This window comes from Schistocerca cancellata, chromosome 9 (assembly GCF_023864275.1).
Source record: "Schistocerca cancellata isolate TAMUIC-IGC-003103 chromosome 9, iqSchCanc2.1, whole genome shotgun sequence".
NCBI lineage: Eukaryota > Metazoa > Arthropoda > Insecta > Orthoptera > Acrididae > Schistocerca > Schistocerca cancellata.
The window spans coordinates 363,777,501-363,791,656 of NC_064634.1; the positions used below are offsets into that span (position 1 = coordinate 363,777,501).

At 47.0% G+C, this 14,156-nt stretch overlaps 1 protein-coding gene across 2 annotated transcripts in view; it reads right to left on the reverse strand.

Moving 5' to 3' along the window:
* Nucleotides 1-14,156, reverse strand: part of LOC126100552 (homeobox protein PKNOX1-like) — a 717,569-nt gene that overhangs the window by 42,782 nt on the left and 660,631 nt on the right. For both annotated transcript variants that reach the window (XM_049911170.1, XM_049911171.1), the window contains exon 4: nucleotides 9,389-9,633. In XM_049911170.1, the coding sequence (XP_049767127.1) occupies nucleotides 9,389-9,609 (221 nt within the window). In that variant the 5' untranslated portion in view covers nucleotides 9,610-9,633. The remainder of the gene's footprint in view (nucleotides 1-9,388; nucleotides 9,634-14,156) is intronic.

A 14,156-nucleotide genomic window follows, 5' to 3' on the forward strand; every position in this document is an offset into this window, starting at 1 on the left:
TGCAGTGACATTGTGTTATTTCACTGCAGAGTATGCATGTCATGTTTGATGTACTCAAATCACACCAAACAGGTGGATGTAGCCATTAACGCCACATGCAGTCTTATACCAGGCTGTTTAAAATCTACTCCAACTGTGTGACTTTGCCATCTGGTGGGAATAGCTCCAGCCTATGTTCGAAGAGAAACAGGTGCGAACAATGAAAGGAAGAACATGGAGCAGGAGGTAACTCAACTATTATATGGTCATGAAATGCACATGCAAAGACTGAAATCCAGGAGGAGCTTTCTCAGAAAAATCAGATGTACTCATAGTCACAGACAAAATAGCCTCATTACAACTGCGGAAAGTGAAAGATCCCTCTTCCCCATGGTTGGAAAAATCTGAAACTCTGCTACCTGGAAGGGACAAGGGAAGGCTGTGACATGGAATTCTTTGAATAAACTGGGATCAGGAGTGAGCAGATCCAATGCCAATGTGGCAAGATGGGGCTATGGCAAAGAAGACAATGTCAAGTGCGACTGTGGCGAAGATCAGACAATTAACATATTCTTCAGAGCCAACTGCGTCTACCTCCTGCATGGAAGATGACATACTTCAAGCTTTGGAGAACACACTAAAAGTAGCCAGGCTTTGGCCAAATTTTATGTATTATACTGTTTGATAACTGTGTACACGTGTACGCTTTTGACACAATACTACTACTACTGTTACTACTACTGCCACAACTACTTATAATAATAATAGCCAGAGATGGCAATCATGTGTGCACAAGGTGTGCTTGGTGAATGAATGAGTGTGTGTGTTTCATTTTCTTTTCCGAAGAAGGCTTTGGCCAAAAGCTAAATGCATGAGTCTTTTCATTGTGCCTGTCTGCAACTCACCATGTCATCTTTGCAGTGAGTAGCAAGCAGTCTTTTTGCTTATAGAGTTGATATTGCAACCTGTTTCATAAAATATTTTGTTTTACAAATAAACATATGAATTAACTATAAATAAATAAACTCAATGTAACCTATCACTAAACTTCAATTCCTCAGCTACCACATAATTTTTGTGAGAGTTTTGTAATAGAATTTTAAATTCACACTGTTTAACATCATAGGGTCCTAGTGGTGTCTTACACCCATTTCAATGATATCCTGGCACTAAGTGCAACCAGTTTGGTTGAAATTGCCCCGTACTTTCCACAGCTATCGTGGACTGTACACCCACACACAGATTCATCCATTTTCTTATACACGGTCAGTCATAAATGATGAAAACTATTCTGAGGGCTGCATACTACTGTGCGAAACATGTCAAGAACTATTTTCGTTTTTCACATGAACTTATTTGTTTACAAAATAACGGAAAACTTTAACCATTTAATGAGACAATGAAGGCCCTCAATATGTAGAGACCTTACCCTTCCACTCATATGTCACACGACCCACCAAAATCATGATCTGAATTAGCAGTTCTGTAAAGACACAGGGAAAATTGCACTTCTGTGTTCATGTTATCGCTCTTTCCTCCAAGGTTTTGCAGGCACATAGGGCTACTCAAAAGTTCCCTTCACATTCCAAGATTTTATTAAATTCAGTTGTTCCGTTTACTGAAATAGCTACAAAGGATTCCACTTTCATAGCATAATGTATGACACAATGCACGAAATATTTTTCCTTATTTACGTATCACCCTGTATGTACACGGCTGGACACTAAAACTGCAACAGCATGATGGCGGCATGTAACAAAAAAACAATTTGGCACAAACCGGACTACATGCTTCGATACGCAAACAGTCACCATTTGGAGGAGCTGTACAGGGTAAAAATTATACGGGAAGACAAAGATTGGAATACACCCGAGAAATAATTGAGGGTGAGGGTTCAGCTGCTACTCTGAGATGAAGAAGATGGCACAATAGAGGAATCGTGGTGGGCCACATGACACCATGATGAAGCACCCTCCCACTAGACCCTCCAAACCACCCGATATATATATGTGTGTGTGTGTGTGTGTGTGTGTGTGTGTGTGTGTGTGTGTGTGTGTGTGTGTGTGTGTGTGTGTGTGTGTGTGTGTGTGTGTGTGTGTGTTTTTTGAGGTTTTCGGGCACTAAACAGCGTGGTCATCAGCGCATAGAAACAGGAACACATGCGGTGAAGGGACGAAGACGGACAGCGAACAAGGAGAACGGCTAAAAGACACAGGCCTGATGCAGTTCCAAATCCTCACATACAGAGGCAAAACAAGAGGAAAAGAAACGCACTAAAAAAGGAAAGGAAACAAGGAAAAGAGAACAGAAATCGAAGTGAAACAAGTAGGTAATCGTGACTGGCGGACCTCTTACCTAAAACCTGGGTGAGCCAGTCACCCAGCAGCACATTAAAATCCTCTCCCTAAAATCCGAGGCAACAAATTGGACAGGACACAAAACCGTAAGACCTTAACCACAGTCATTGCGTCATCTTGCAAAATAGAGGGCAAATCCGGTGGCAAGGAAACCACCGCCCTCTGGTCAGAGAATAAAGGACAGTCAAGTAAAATGTGGCGGACAGTAATCTGGACGCCACAAGCACTGCAGATTGGGGGGTCCTCCCGCCGGAGTAAAAAACCATGCATTAAGGGACTGTGCCCGATGCGGAGGCGAGTGAGGAGAACCTCATCCCGCCTACACGACTGGTAGGACATACGCCATGGCCGCATGGTGGCCTTGACCAAACGCAGCTTATTTTCACTGACTGCCAGCCACTCCTCTTCCCATTGACGCATAACACGAAAACGCAAAAGGGAGGTAACAGCATGGAGGGGGACGGCACGTTCAACAACGTGAGGGAGGGAACATGCATCTTTGGCAGCCACATCCGCCAGTTCGTTTCCCCTAATACCCACGTGCCCCGGCACCCAGCAGAAAGAAACCTCCTTCCCCTGCCGTTGCAGGTGGAGGAGGGCATCATGGATGTTCTGGACAACCGCATCCTCTGGGTACAAGTGTTACATGGTCTGAAGGGCACTCAGGGAGTCAGAAAAGATGAGAAACTTAAGACTGGGAACACATCTCATCTGCTCCAATGCCCGCAAGATCGCAAACAATTCAGCATCAAAGATGGTAAACGCGACAGGAAGCCGTAACTTGACGACTTGATCAGGGAAAACAACAGCACAACCAACAGAGTCCCCCTGTTTAGAGCATCTGTAAATACTGGTACATGGTCGGGTTTCTGGTTTAAAATATCATAAAATAAGGAGGTAAAAACAAACGCAGGAGTACAGCTCCTCCGGTACTCTGACGCTGGGCCTCTGGAGCAACCAGGGAGGCAGGCGGGTAAAACCTTGGAGTTGGGCTGCCACACGCTCCACACCAAGGGACTCAAGCAAATGCTTGGCACGAATCCCAAATGGTCTCGTTGCCCTGGGACGAATGGAAAATAGACATTCCATAGGCGGTCGGGCAATGGTAGGGTACGCAGGGGAGGTAGGACAGGCAAGGATTTGACACACTCGCCGCACCATGAGGAGTTTCCGCCGGATGGTGAGCGGCAGTTCCCCTGCCTCAGCACACAGGCTGGGGATGGGACTGGTACGGAAGGCACCAGTGGCGAGCCTGATACCCTCACGGTGTACTGTGTCAAGAATCTTCAGATACGAAGGCCTCGCTGACCCATACACGGTGCATCCATAGTCAAGACGCGACCAGACAAAAGCCCTATAAAACTGCAGCAGACGCACCCAATCTGCTTCCCAGGACCGATGGCTCAGACACTTCAAAATATTCAGCACCTTCAGGGCCCGCATCTTGAGGTCTTTAAGGTGCGGCAACCACGACAACTTGGAATCACAAGTGAGGCCCAAAAACCTCACACTGTCTCTAAAAGGAAGAATGGTGTCCCTCAGACGCAATTCAGGGGAGGTAAAAGCACGTCGAGAACGATTAAAATGAACACACACACATTTGTCTGCAGAAAAGGTAAAACCCGTCTTCGCAGTCCATGCCTCTAATCGCTTTATCATAAGCTGCAGCTGCCGACTAGCAGTGACAAGACTGGAGGAAGAACAGAAAACAGCAAAATCATCCACAAACAAGGAGCACTGGGCAGGACTCAAGATAGTGGACGTGATACTGTTAATGGCGATGGCAAAGAGGGTGACACTTAAACCGCTTCCCTGAGGAACACGTACAAATCGGATAGCACATTACAAACCCGATATCGAAAGAGGCGGCGGGAAAGAAAGGACCGAATGAAGATTGGGAGATGGCCACGAAAGCCCCACTGATGGAGTTGATTGAGGATAAGGCGGAGCCATGTAGTGTCATACGCCTTATTAATGTCAAAGAAGACACCTAGACAATGCTGGTTACGTAGGAAGGCCTGCTGGATGGCCACCTCAAGCAGGGTCAAGTTGTCTATAGTTGAACGACATCTCCGAAAGCCACACTGAGAGTGGCTAAGGAGCTGCCTGGTCTCGAGCAGCCAAACCAGGCGACGGTTGACCATGCGTTCCAATGTCTTCCCGACACAGCTCGTCAAAGCAATACTCCGATAACTACTGGGATGCACTCGGTCCTTCCCCGGTTTGAGGAGGGGAATCAAAATCGCCTCCCTCCATGAGTCAGGGAACGTGCCGGATGACCATATCATATTAAAACAATTCAGGAGAACTTCCTTGGATGGCAGCAACAAGTGCTGCAGCATGCTGTACAGGATTTGATCATCACCTGGCGCAGTATCATGAGCCACAGACAGCGCCGAATCCAGTTCCCACATAGTGAAGGGGCAGTTGTAGGGTTCAGAATTTGGAGACCGGAAGTCCAAGTGATCCCTCTCGATGGCAGTGCGGTAGCGGCAGAAATCTGGATCACAGTTAATAGTGGCAGTAGATTCGGCAAAATACATGGCCAGTGTCTGGGCAATGTCTCTCGGCGCCGTGAGTAGACAACCCTGATGCAGCAATGCCGTGACAGGTAGTTGGCTGCGTTTCCCGGAAATCCTCCTGATGGCTTCCCATACTTTCGTAGAACTAGTGGAGAGGGAGATGGAGTTCAACAACGATTGCCATGACCGTCGTTTGCTCTCTTTAATCACTCGCCGCGCCTTGGCCCTTGCCACCCGAAAGGCCGCAAGATTATCAGCTGAGGGACGGCACTTGAAGCGGCGCAGAGCTGCACGGCGGGCTCGGATGGCTGAGCGGCACTCAGTGGTCCACCAAGGGACAGGACGCGCTCTTGGGATGACTTGAGGACCGTGGGATCGACAATTCAGCAGCTTGGGAGATCACGGCTGTAACATGGCCGACCCATTCGTGGAGGCTGGCACGGTGTTCCAAAACAGCTAAATGGCTGAAAAGTGTCCAGTAAGCTCTGCAGAGGTGCCACCTGGGTGGCACTGGTAATGCCACAGTCTCATCCAGGAGGCGAATCCAAAGGGGAAGTGGTCAAGAGAATGGAGGTCACCGGCAACCTCCCACAGAGCAGAATTCGCGAGTGCTGGAGAGCAAAAGGAAAGGTCAATAGCTGACGACGACCCAGAAGCAGTACAGAAATGAGTGGGAGCACCAGAGTTGAGGATGCACAGTTCTTCGGACGCCATGAGGCTTTCCAGAATGCGACCCCTGGGGCAAGTAGTCGTAGAGCCCCATAAGACATTATGAGCATTGAAGTCTCCCAGAAGGAGAAACGGGCGGGGGAGTTCGCTAATAAGGTCTGTGAGAGCCTCAGAGTCTATTGCATCCTGAGGCGGTAAGTAAACGGAACAGATTGTGAGCCTCCGCCCCCACAAGAAGGTCAACTGCAACTGCTTGCAAGTCCGTAACGACAGGGAGCTCAGGTGAGTGGTGCATGTCACGGACAAAAACCGCAACACCACCCTTTGCCCTTTCCCCCATCAGATCATCTTTTCGATACACGGTATAGCCCCGTAAAGAAGGAGCATCAGTGGCCCGAAAATGTGTCTCTTGGAGACATAAGCACGAGGGGCGCTCTCGTACAAGGAGTTGTAATTTGGCAACATGCTTCCTGAAGCCATTTAGGTTCCACTGTAATATGGGAGCCAGTGATCAGGATGGCTGAATTTTCACCCTGCCTCTGTGCTTTGGAGGAGAGCCCGTACTGGCCGGAGATTTATTCATGGGGCGAGAATATCGCCCCCGGTCGACATCAAAGTCCATCAGCTCTGATGGCGACCCGAGGGAGATGTCAGACAGTACGATGGCATCGTCATCGGACTGACCCTGACTTGTCTCCTCAGGTGGCAAAACCTTCACCTTCGGCGTCTTCGTCTTGGGGGGCTTAGAATGCAGAACCTTGTCAACAGTTGGAGCTTTACTCGCCTGGGCAGAAGGTGCCATATGGGGAGGGCAGGAAGTACCCCAGTGTCAGCAACCACGGCCTTGTCCGACGTTGTGGGGAGAGCTGCAGGTTGCAAAACAACCGCAGCAGCACAAGTGCACTGGCAAACGCAGGTATTAGTGCTGACACTAGCAACATCCGTTTGTGTAGCAACAGTGGCCAACTGTACCTGTTTCTGCAGAGTGGAAGCGAAAGATGTTGTAAACACAGGAGGCTGCATGGCCTTAAAGAGCTTCTTGGCCTCACCATAGGGGATGTGCTTAGATGTTTTGATCTCCTGTATCTTCCGTTCCTCGAGATAGATGGGGCAGACCCGGCTCCAGACAGAGTGACTCCTAGAGCAATTCACGCTCTTCACAGGCGATGAACAATCGGCTCCTTCATGGCCAGGCTGACCACATTTACCACAAGTGGCTATCCCACTGCACCCCAACGTAGTATGCCCAAAGTGCTGACATTTAAAACAGCGCATTGGGTTGGGGAAATATGGCCGTACTGGCAAAAATAAGAAACCCGCTTTAACATGCTCTGGGAGTCTCGGGCGATTGAACGTGAGAATAAACGAGTCGGATTTGACTAGGTCCCCATCGACTCGTTTCATAATATGCTGCACGTCGACAATAGCTTCGTCAGCCCACTCAGATTTCAACTCGTCCTTGGGGATATCCACCAAGTCCCTACATGTCACAACACCCTTACTATAGTTCAAAGTGGAGTGGAGCGCGGTCTCGATAGCGTACTCTCCGAGGCAGGTTGCTTTCCGAAGAGAAGTGACTTGACGGGAACTACAAGTTTCAACTAACAGAGTCCCATTGCGCAGTCGCTTCACAGATTTCAGTGTTCCTGCAATTCCCTCAAGACCCTTGTGGATGTAAAAGGGAGAAACTCTCTCAAAGCTAGCTTCCTTCCGTTTGACAGTCAAAAACACATTCTAGTTATCAGCATGTGCTCTGTTACGACAGTCTGATAAATCTCTAGTAACACCAGGCGCTGGAGGACTCGCAGCACGAAGTCGCTTTTTCGATGGGGCGTGTTTTCCTACCAGTGGCCCACCCAATCCACTGGTAGGGAGAAATGTAGAGGTCGAAGGGTCCATTGTGGTCCCACGAGCAGCTAGGGAACTAAAGGTCCGCTCAGACAGAGCCCCGCGTGCCTGAGTAAGCCTTGTACAACTGGGGTGCGGTAGGTGCCCCAGAGGTTGCCCGCTTGCGACTGTTCCACCCCAACAGCCATGCATCTTATAGGCGCGCAGCACACCGTAAGATTGAGGGGTTTTTATAGAGGTTTACCATCCTCGCATTCCAGGCGGTCAAGCCAAGATTACCATTCCCCGTAGCACACAACATTCCACCGCCGCGCCATGCGGTGGTCGCTGAAGCATGTCCGGCGGTTACGGTGACAGGAGACTGGCGGCGCTGACCAGTCCCCAGCTCAGGACCCTGGGGTCGCCAAGCCTGTACTCAGTCCAAACCACCCGAGTCTCCCCTCCCGCCGCCCCAAAAAACGAACAAATTTAATTACGTGTTCTTCCAAATACACGTTTTACTTACAATAACAAAAATTATGTTATCTGCTGTCCTTCTTGATGTCACCCAGAATAACAAAGTGATTTATTGTTCATTTTATCTTCTCGACAAACTACAAGGGTCACTCCAAAAGAAATGCACACCAATTTTTTTTTTAAATCCATCACTTATTCTACGTGTTTGAAAGTTTAACGTGTGTAGATACATCCTTTAGGAACAATATTTTCATTTCTCCACGTAATTTCCATCCCCCTCAACTGCCTTACGCCATCTTGGAACCAGCACCTGTATACCCGCACGGTAAAATTCTGGACCAAGCTGTTGCAGCCACTGTTTGGCAGCATGCACAAGAGAGTCATCACCTTCAAACCTTTTTCCACGAAGAGAGTCTTTCAGTTTCCCAAAGAGATGATAGTCACATGGAGCCAGGTCCGGACTGTAAGGCAGGTGTTTCAGTGTTGCCCATCCGAATTTTGTGATCGCTTCCATGGTTTTTTGACTGACATGTGGCCGTGCATTGTCGTGCAACAGCAAAACATCTTGCTTTTGCCGATGTGGTCGAACACGACTCAGTCGACCTTGAAGTTTCTTCAGTGTCATCACATATGCATCAGAATTTATGATGGTTCCACTTGGCATGATGTCCACAAGCAAGAGTTATTCGGAATCGAAAAACACGGAAGCCATAACTTTTCCAACAGAAGGTGTGGTTCTGAATTTTTTTTTTCCCCCTCCTTAGGTGAATTTGCACGACGTCACCCCACTGATTGCCTCTTCGTCTCTGGTGACAAATGATGGAGCCATGTTTCATCACCTGCCACAATTCTTCCAAGAAATTCATCTCCACCATTCTCGTACTGTTCCAAAAGTTCGCTGCAGACCGTTTTTCTTGTTTCTTTGTGAGCCACTGTCAACATCCTGGGAACCCACCTGGCACAAATCTTTTTTAACGCCAACACTTTCAGTATTCTGCAAACACTTCCTTCCCCTATCCCAACGTAGCGTGACAATTCGTTCACTGTGATGCGTCTGTCAGCAGTCACCAGTTCGTTAACTCTTTGGACACTGTCTGGAGTGTGTGCAGTACGAGGCCTGCCGCTGCGAGGACAATCCTCAATATTGCCATGCCCGCTTTCATCACGTAACCTGCTTGCCCACCGACTAATTGTACTGCGATCGACAGCAGCATCTCCATACACCTTTTTCAACCTTTTGTGGATGTTTCCCACTGTCTCGTTTTCACAGCACAGGAATTCAATAACAGCACGTTGCTTCTGACGAACGTCAAGTGTATAGCAGCCATCTTGAAGACATGCTGTGACGGCGCCAGTCACGGGAACAGGTTGAACTAAGTTTGAAAACAAGCGGGAAGGATGTATCTACATACTGTAAAACTTTCACACATGCAGAATGAAAACTGCATTTTTACAAAAATAGTGTGCATTTCTTTTGGAGTGACCGTCGTATTTAATGATTAGACTGGCTAAAATCAAATGTATAGGCGTCAGATGTACGGTTCGTCGGGTACTGACTTGTAGACGGAGCGCTTGTCCGCCTCGAACTGCGCCTGGTCGGGCGGGCCGAAGCCCGCGGGCGCGCCGCCTCCTCCGCCGCCGCCACCCCCGCCCGCCGCGGCGCCGCCACCGGCCGCAGTCTGCTGCTCGGCGCCGCCCCCAGCCTGTGTCATGGCGACGCCTCCACCGCTCTCCGTCTGCTCATAGCCCGGCGTCACCATCGCGCTGCCCTCTTGCATCTCCCGCGACACTCATGCGCACGTCTGCACAAACACGCAAAAACCTAGAAATTACACCCGGTTCACTACAACACAGTTATAAACCAATACGGCTTTACAGCGCTGAAACATTCGTTTAAAAAACAAAAACATTGAAGAAATCCAAAGGAGAGACGAAAGATTCAAATTACACTGAAGAAAGAACATACAGATTATTTGCAAATAAGGAAATCGAAAAGCGAGGATTGTTCGAAGCCGGCCGGTGTGGCCGTGCGGTTCTAGGCGCTTCAGTCTAGAACTGCGTGACCGCTACGGTCGCTGGTTCGAATCCTGCCTCAGACATGGATGTGTGTGATGTCCTTAGGTTAGTTAGGTTTAATTAATTCTAAGTTCTAGGCGACTGATGACCTCAAAATCTAAGTCGCATAGTGCACAGAGCCATTTGAACCATTTTAGGATTGTTCGAAAGTAAGGAACAATCGGTTGCGAAATGGAAACCACAGACAAAATCAAAACTGTTTTACCTGCAACAGTTAGCTAAACCTTGCAGCTACTTCTCTACGCCGCCCCGACTTAGACACCAGTCTTAGCGTTCTACCAACTTTCCAATACCCTCGTCATAGAACCCTTTCCGACAATTTTCTACGCTGGGACTGTTCGTCTGTGCCAAAATATCAAATGTATCAGTGCAGTAAAAGAAGGCCTGAAAGAAGTAGCGGTAACACAATATGATACAGAAAACAGTAAAAAAGATTTTAGCACAAAATTCGCGACAGGTCAGTTCAAAAATGGCTTTGAGCACTATGGGACTTAACATCTGAGGTCATCAGTCCCCTAGAACTTAAAACTACTTAAACCTAACTAACCTAAGGACATCACACACATCCATGCCCGAGGCAGGATTGGAACCTGCGACCGTAGCAGCAGCGCGGTTCCGGACTGAAGCGCCTAGAACCGCTCGGCCACCGCGGCCGGCCAGGTCAGATGACGTGGGAAAAGAAAGGCTAGACCAACTTAGTGAACTGAACTTGAAAAAAGACCGCCATCCGGTATTAACTGATGATTTTTTTTCACACAAGCCGGCCGAAGTGGCCGTGCGGTTCTGGGCGCTGCAGTCTGGAACCGCGAGACCGCTACGGTCGCAGGTTCGAATCCTGCCTCGGGCATGGATGTGTGTGATGTCCTTAGGTTAGTTACGTTTAACTAGTTCTAAGTTCTAGGGTACTAATGACCTCATAAGTTGAGTCCCATAGTGCTCAGAGCCATTTGAACCATTTTCACACGATCTGTTTCGCTTCGTTAAAGCATTATCTTCAGGCTACGTGTACTTTCTGCCTGGACTCCAACTAAGCTGTGAACTATGGTCGGTTTTTGGCGCTCCTAGTAATAGTTGACTGTGGATTCAACCCCCGACGCCCTCTAGGCCTACTGGAAGTCTTGTTTTTCAGAGTTTACACTGATATTCCGTGGAACATACATTTTTTCGACTCTGTTAGCGGAGAGATACTAATAAATCAGGTGCCGGACCCCGTCTTGTTTAATTAAAAATTCCGTCCCGTTTATTGGCGTCCGGCTAGTAAACGTAACAGTGTAACTCACAGGCCCTGAAGAAGAAGACTGGCTGGTCGTCGATTTATTGTGCGTGCAATATAAACAACAAGTCGGCTGTGCATTCAAAAGCACACCATTAATCAATCACACCGAGAAAACTTGAGAGAACACTTGAATATGATAGCCAGTGGAACATTTTAACTGATTAAAGTTTCTAGCAGTGTGTATGAGGGAAGAGGTAAGATGGATGGAGTAATGAGCGACCCTTATATATAAAGGGTGATTCACCCGTCCCTATCGATGGGTTTAATGCAACCTGCAACACCATCAAAAATCATGTGACAGATTTTCGTATTCTCTCGCTCACTACAAGCAAACTAATCGTTCTACAGAAAAAATTAACAGGACCTTTTTGTAAAAAATTTAATCTAGTCACATTTCTATACTGGTATAAGATTTCACTTGAGGCCACAGTTTTCGAGTTATTCAACAAAAATAAGATTTCACTTGAGGCCACAGTTTTCGAGTTATTCAAGAAAAACTCACTTAGAGGCCAGTTTTGTTTGTTTATTTGTTGTTTTTTTTTAATACTTTGAAAACTCCAGCCTCTGGCGAAAATGTACAACGCTAAACTTCGCTAAATTCACAACAAAAAGGTCCCGTTCATCTTTTGTGTAAGAATAATAGTTTGCTTGTAGCGAGCGAGAGAATATGAAAATGATGCACGTGGTTTTTGGAGGCACTGCGAGCTGGACTAAACCCATCGATAAGGCTGAATCACCCTGTATATAATTTAGACTCAATTTATGCGGCTTGATCATGAAATCGAGACCCAATTACTTGCTAACAACTATTGTAAACGAAGCTTTTCACACTCGCCGCGTCACGCTCGCCAGAAGACTACTTACCTGCGTGCAGTGCCACCCGCGCACAAGCAAAGGCATGAGTCAGGTCGGATGCAATTTATACGTGCGCGCTCAAGTTTAACCGGGATGCGACTCCGAAGCTAATTATCTCCGGACACGAGGCGAATGTTGCCCCCCCCCCCCCCCCTAAGAGCGGCCAAGTTTCGGCATAAAAATTTAAATTTCGGGGAGCGCCCGGCTCTTGTTACAAATGCAAAGCGTCATGCCCGCGTTCGCCCAGATGTCCCGTGCATTAGACGCCGCGCCGGGCTAAATAACGCCCAGAGCCCCGACAACAGTAGCTCTCTTCTCGCCGCTCGTTGCACTGCTTCATTCCCGTATACATGCCTAAAGCGTAATGAGACCAACATCTGCACTCATTTGCTGCTTGCTCTACACAGTCCTGATTTCCTGTACGTCACACCTTACGATAGGACATCCCTACACCTGGTGATTCCGCAGCCCCTACCTATGGATTTTATGCAACCTGCAACGCCTTCAAATACCATAATATTTTCTTATTCTCTCGCTCGCTACGCGCAAATCTTTAGTCATACAGAAAAAATTAACAGGATATTTTTGTAGGAAATTGTTCGTAGTTAAATTTTGTACTGGGATACGTTTTCGCAGGAGCCCACAGTTTTCGAGTTATTCAATAAAAACGCGTTTGAGCAGCACTTTTGTATGTTTTCCTTGAATAATTAGAAACTATGGCCTCTAGCAGAAACGTATACCAGTACAAAATTTAACTGCATTCAATTCCCTACAAAACAGTCCTGTTTATTTTTTTCTGTAGGACTAATAGACCCCTAGTTTGTGCACAGTGAGTGAGTGAATGTGAAAATTTGCACGTAGTATTTGAAGCCAATGCAGGTTGCATAAAACCCATATGTATCGGCAGCTGAATCGCCCTGTATAAACTATGGCATCGAATTTGTACAGTAAGAAATGTACTGACCTTAATAGCTATGTCACTGACAAAATATATTAACAAAAGCAGATGTCAATTAATAGTTGCCTCATCTGCACACGCACATCCAAATTCTGGCGGTAGCAGGGTAAAATGCAGGGAGCGAAGGATTATCTGTAATATGTACAGAAATCACACTGTAGTTATAAAGAGGCGATGGGTACGAAAAGCACGCAGCAGTTGAGAAGGAAATGAGACAGAACTGTAGCCAATCCCTGATGTTATTCGGTCTGCATACTCAGCAAACAATAAACGAAACCAAACAGAAATTTGGAAAGGCAATTAAAATTCAAGGATAAAAAATAAAAAATTTGCGGGTTGCCGTAACACTGTAATTTTGTCAAAGGTGGCAAAGGACTTCATACAGCAGCTGAACGGAATGGGTAGTGTCTTGAAACGAGATTATAAGATGAATATCAACGTAAGTAAAACAAGGATAATGAAATGTAATCCAATTGAACCAGGTGGCGCTGATAGAATCAGATTAGGAAATGAGACACCAAAACTAGGCGATAAGTTTTGCTATTTAGGCAATACAATAACTGATGCAAATTATTTAACATCGAATATAAATTTAAGTGTGAGGACATCTTTTCTAAAGGTATTTGTGGGCATTGTAGCCTTGTACAGGATGAAACGCAGAGGACAAGCGATTGCGAGAAGACAACTTATGAGATATGGTGCTATGGAATAATGCTGGAAACTAAATGGGAAGTTCTAATAATTAAAGTGACAGTGCTGGATCAAATTGGTGGAAAGAAAATTGTGGTACGACTTGGCTAAAAGAAGGGATCTTTTGATTGGACACATCCTGAGGCTTCGGAAAATAGTCAGTTTGGCAATGAAAGTAAGTGGGGAGGGTTAATTATTGTAGAGGGAGGTCTGGGCATGAATACAGTAAGCAGGTAAAAAATGAATGTAGGTTGAGGGAGCTTCTCAGGCATGATGAGGCTTGCACCATGGAGAACTGCATCAAGCCTTCTTCAGAATGCACAAGGCACATTCCAAAGTTAAACGTTTGTTTCTGGTTACGATTATGCGGCTAGATCTATCGGTACTCATGCGCTACCTAATGTTCCAAAACCCCGCGCATACAAACGGAATTCCTCCGGAGGTCATAACTCGGGTTCTATAGGTGATAA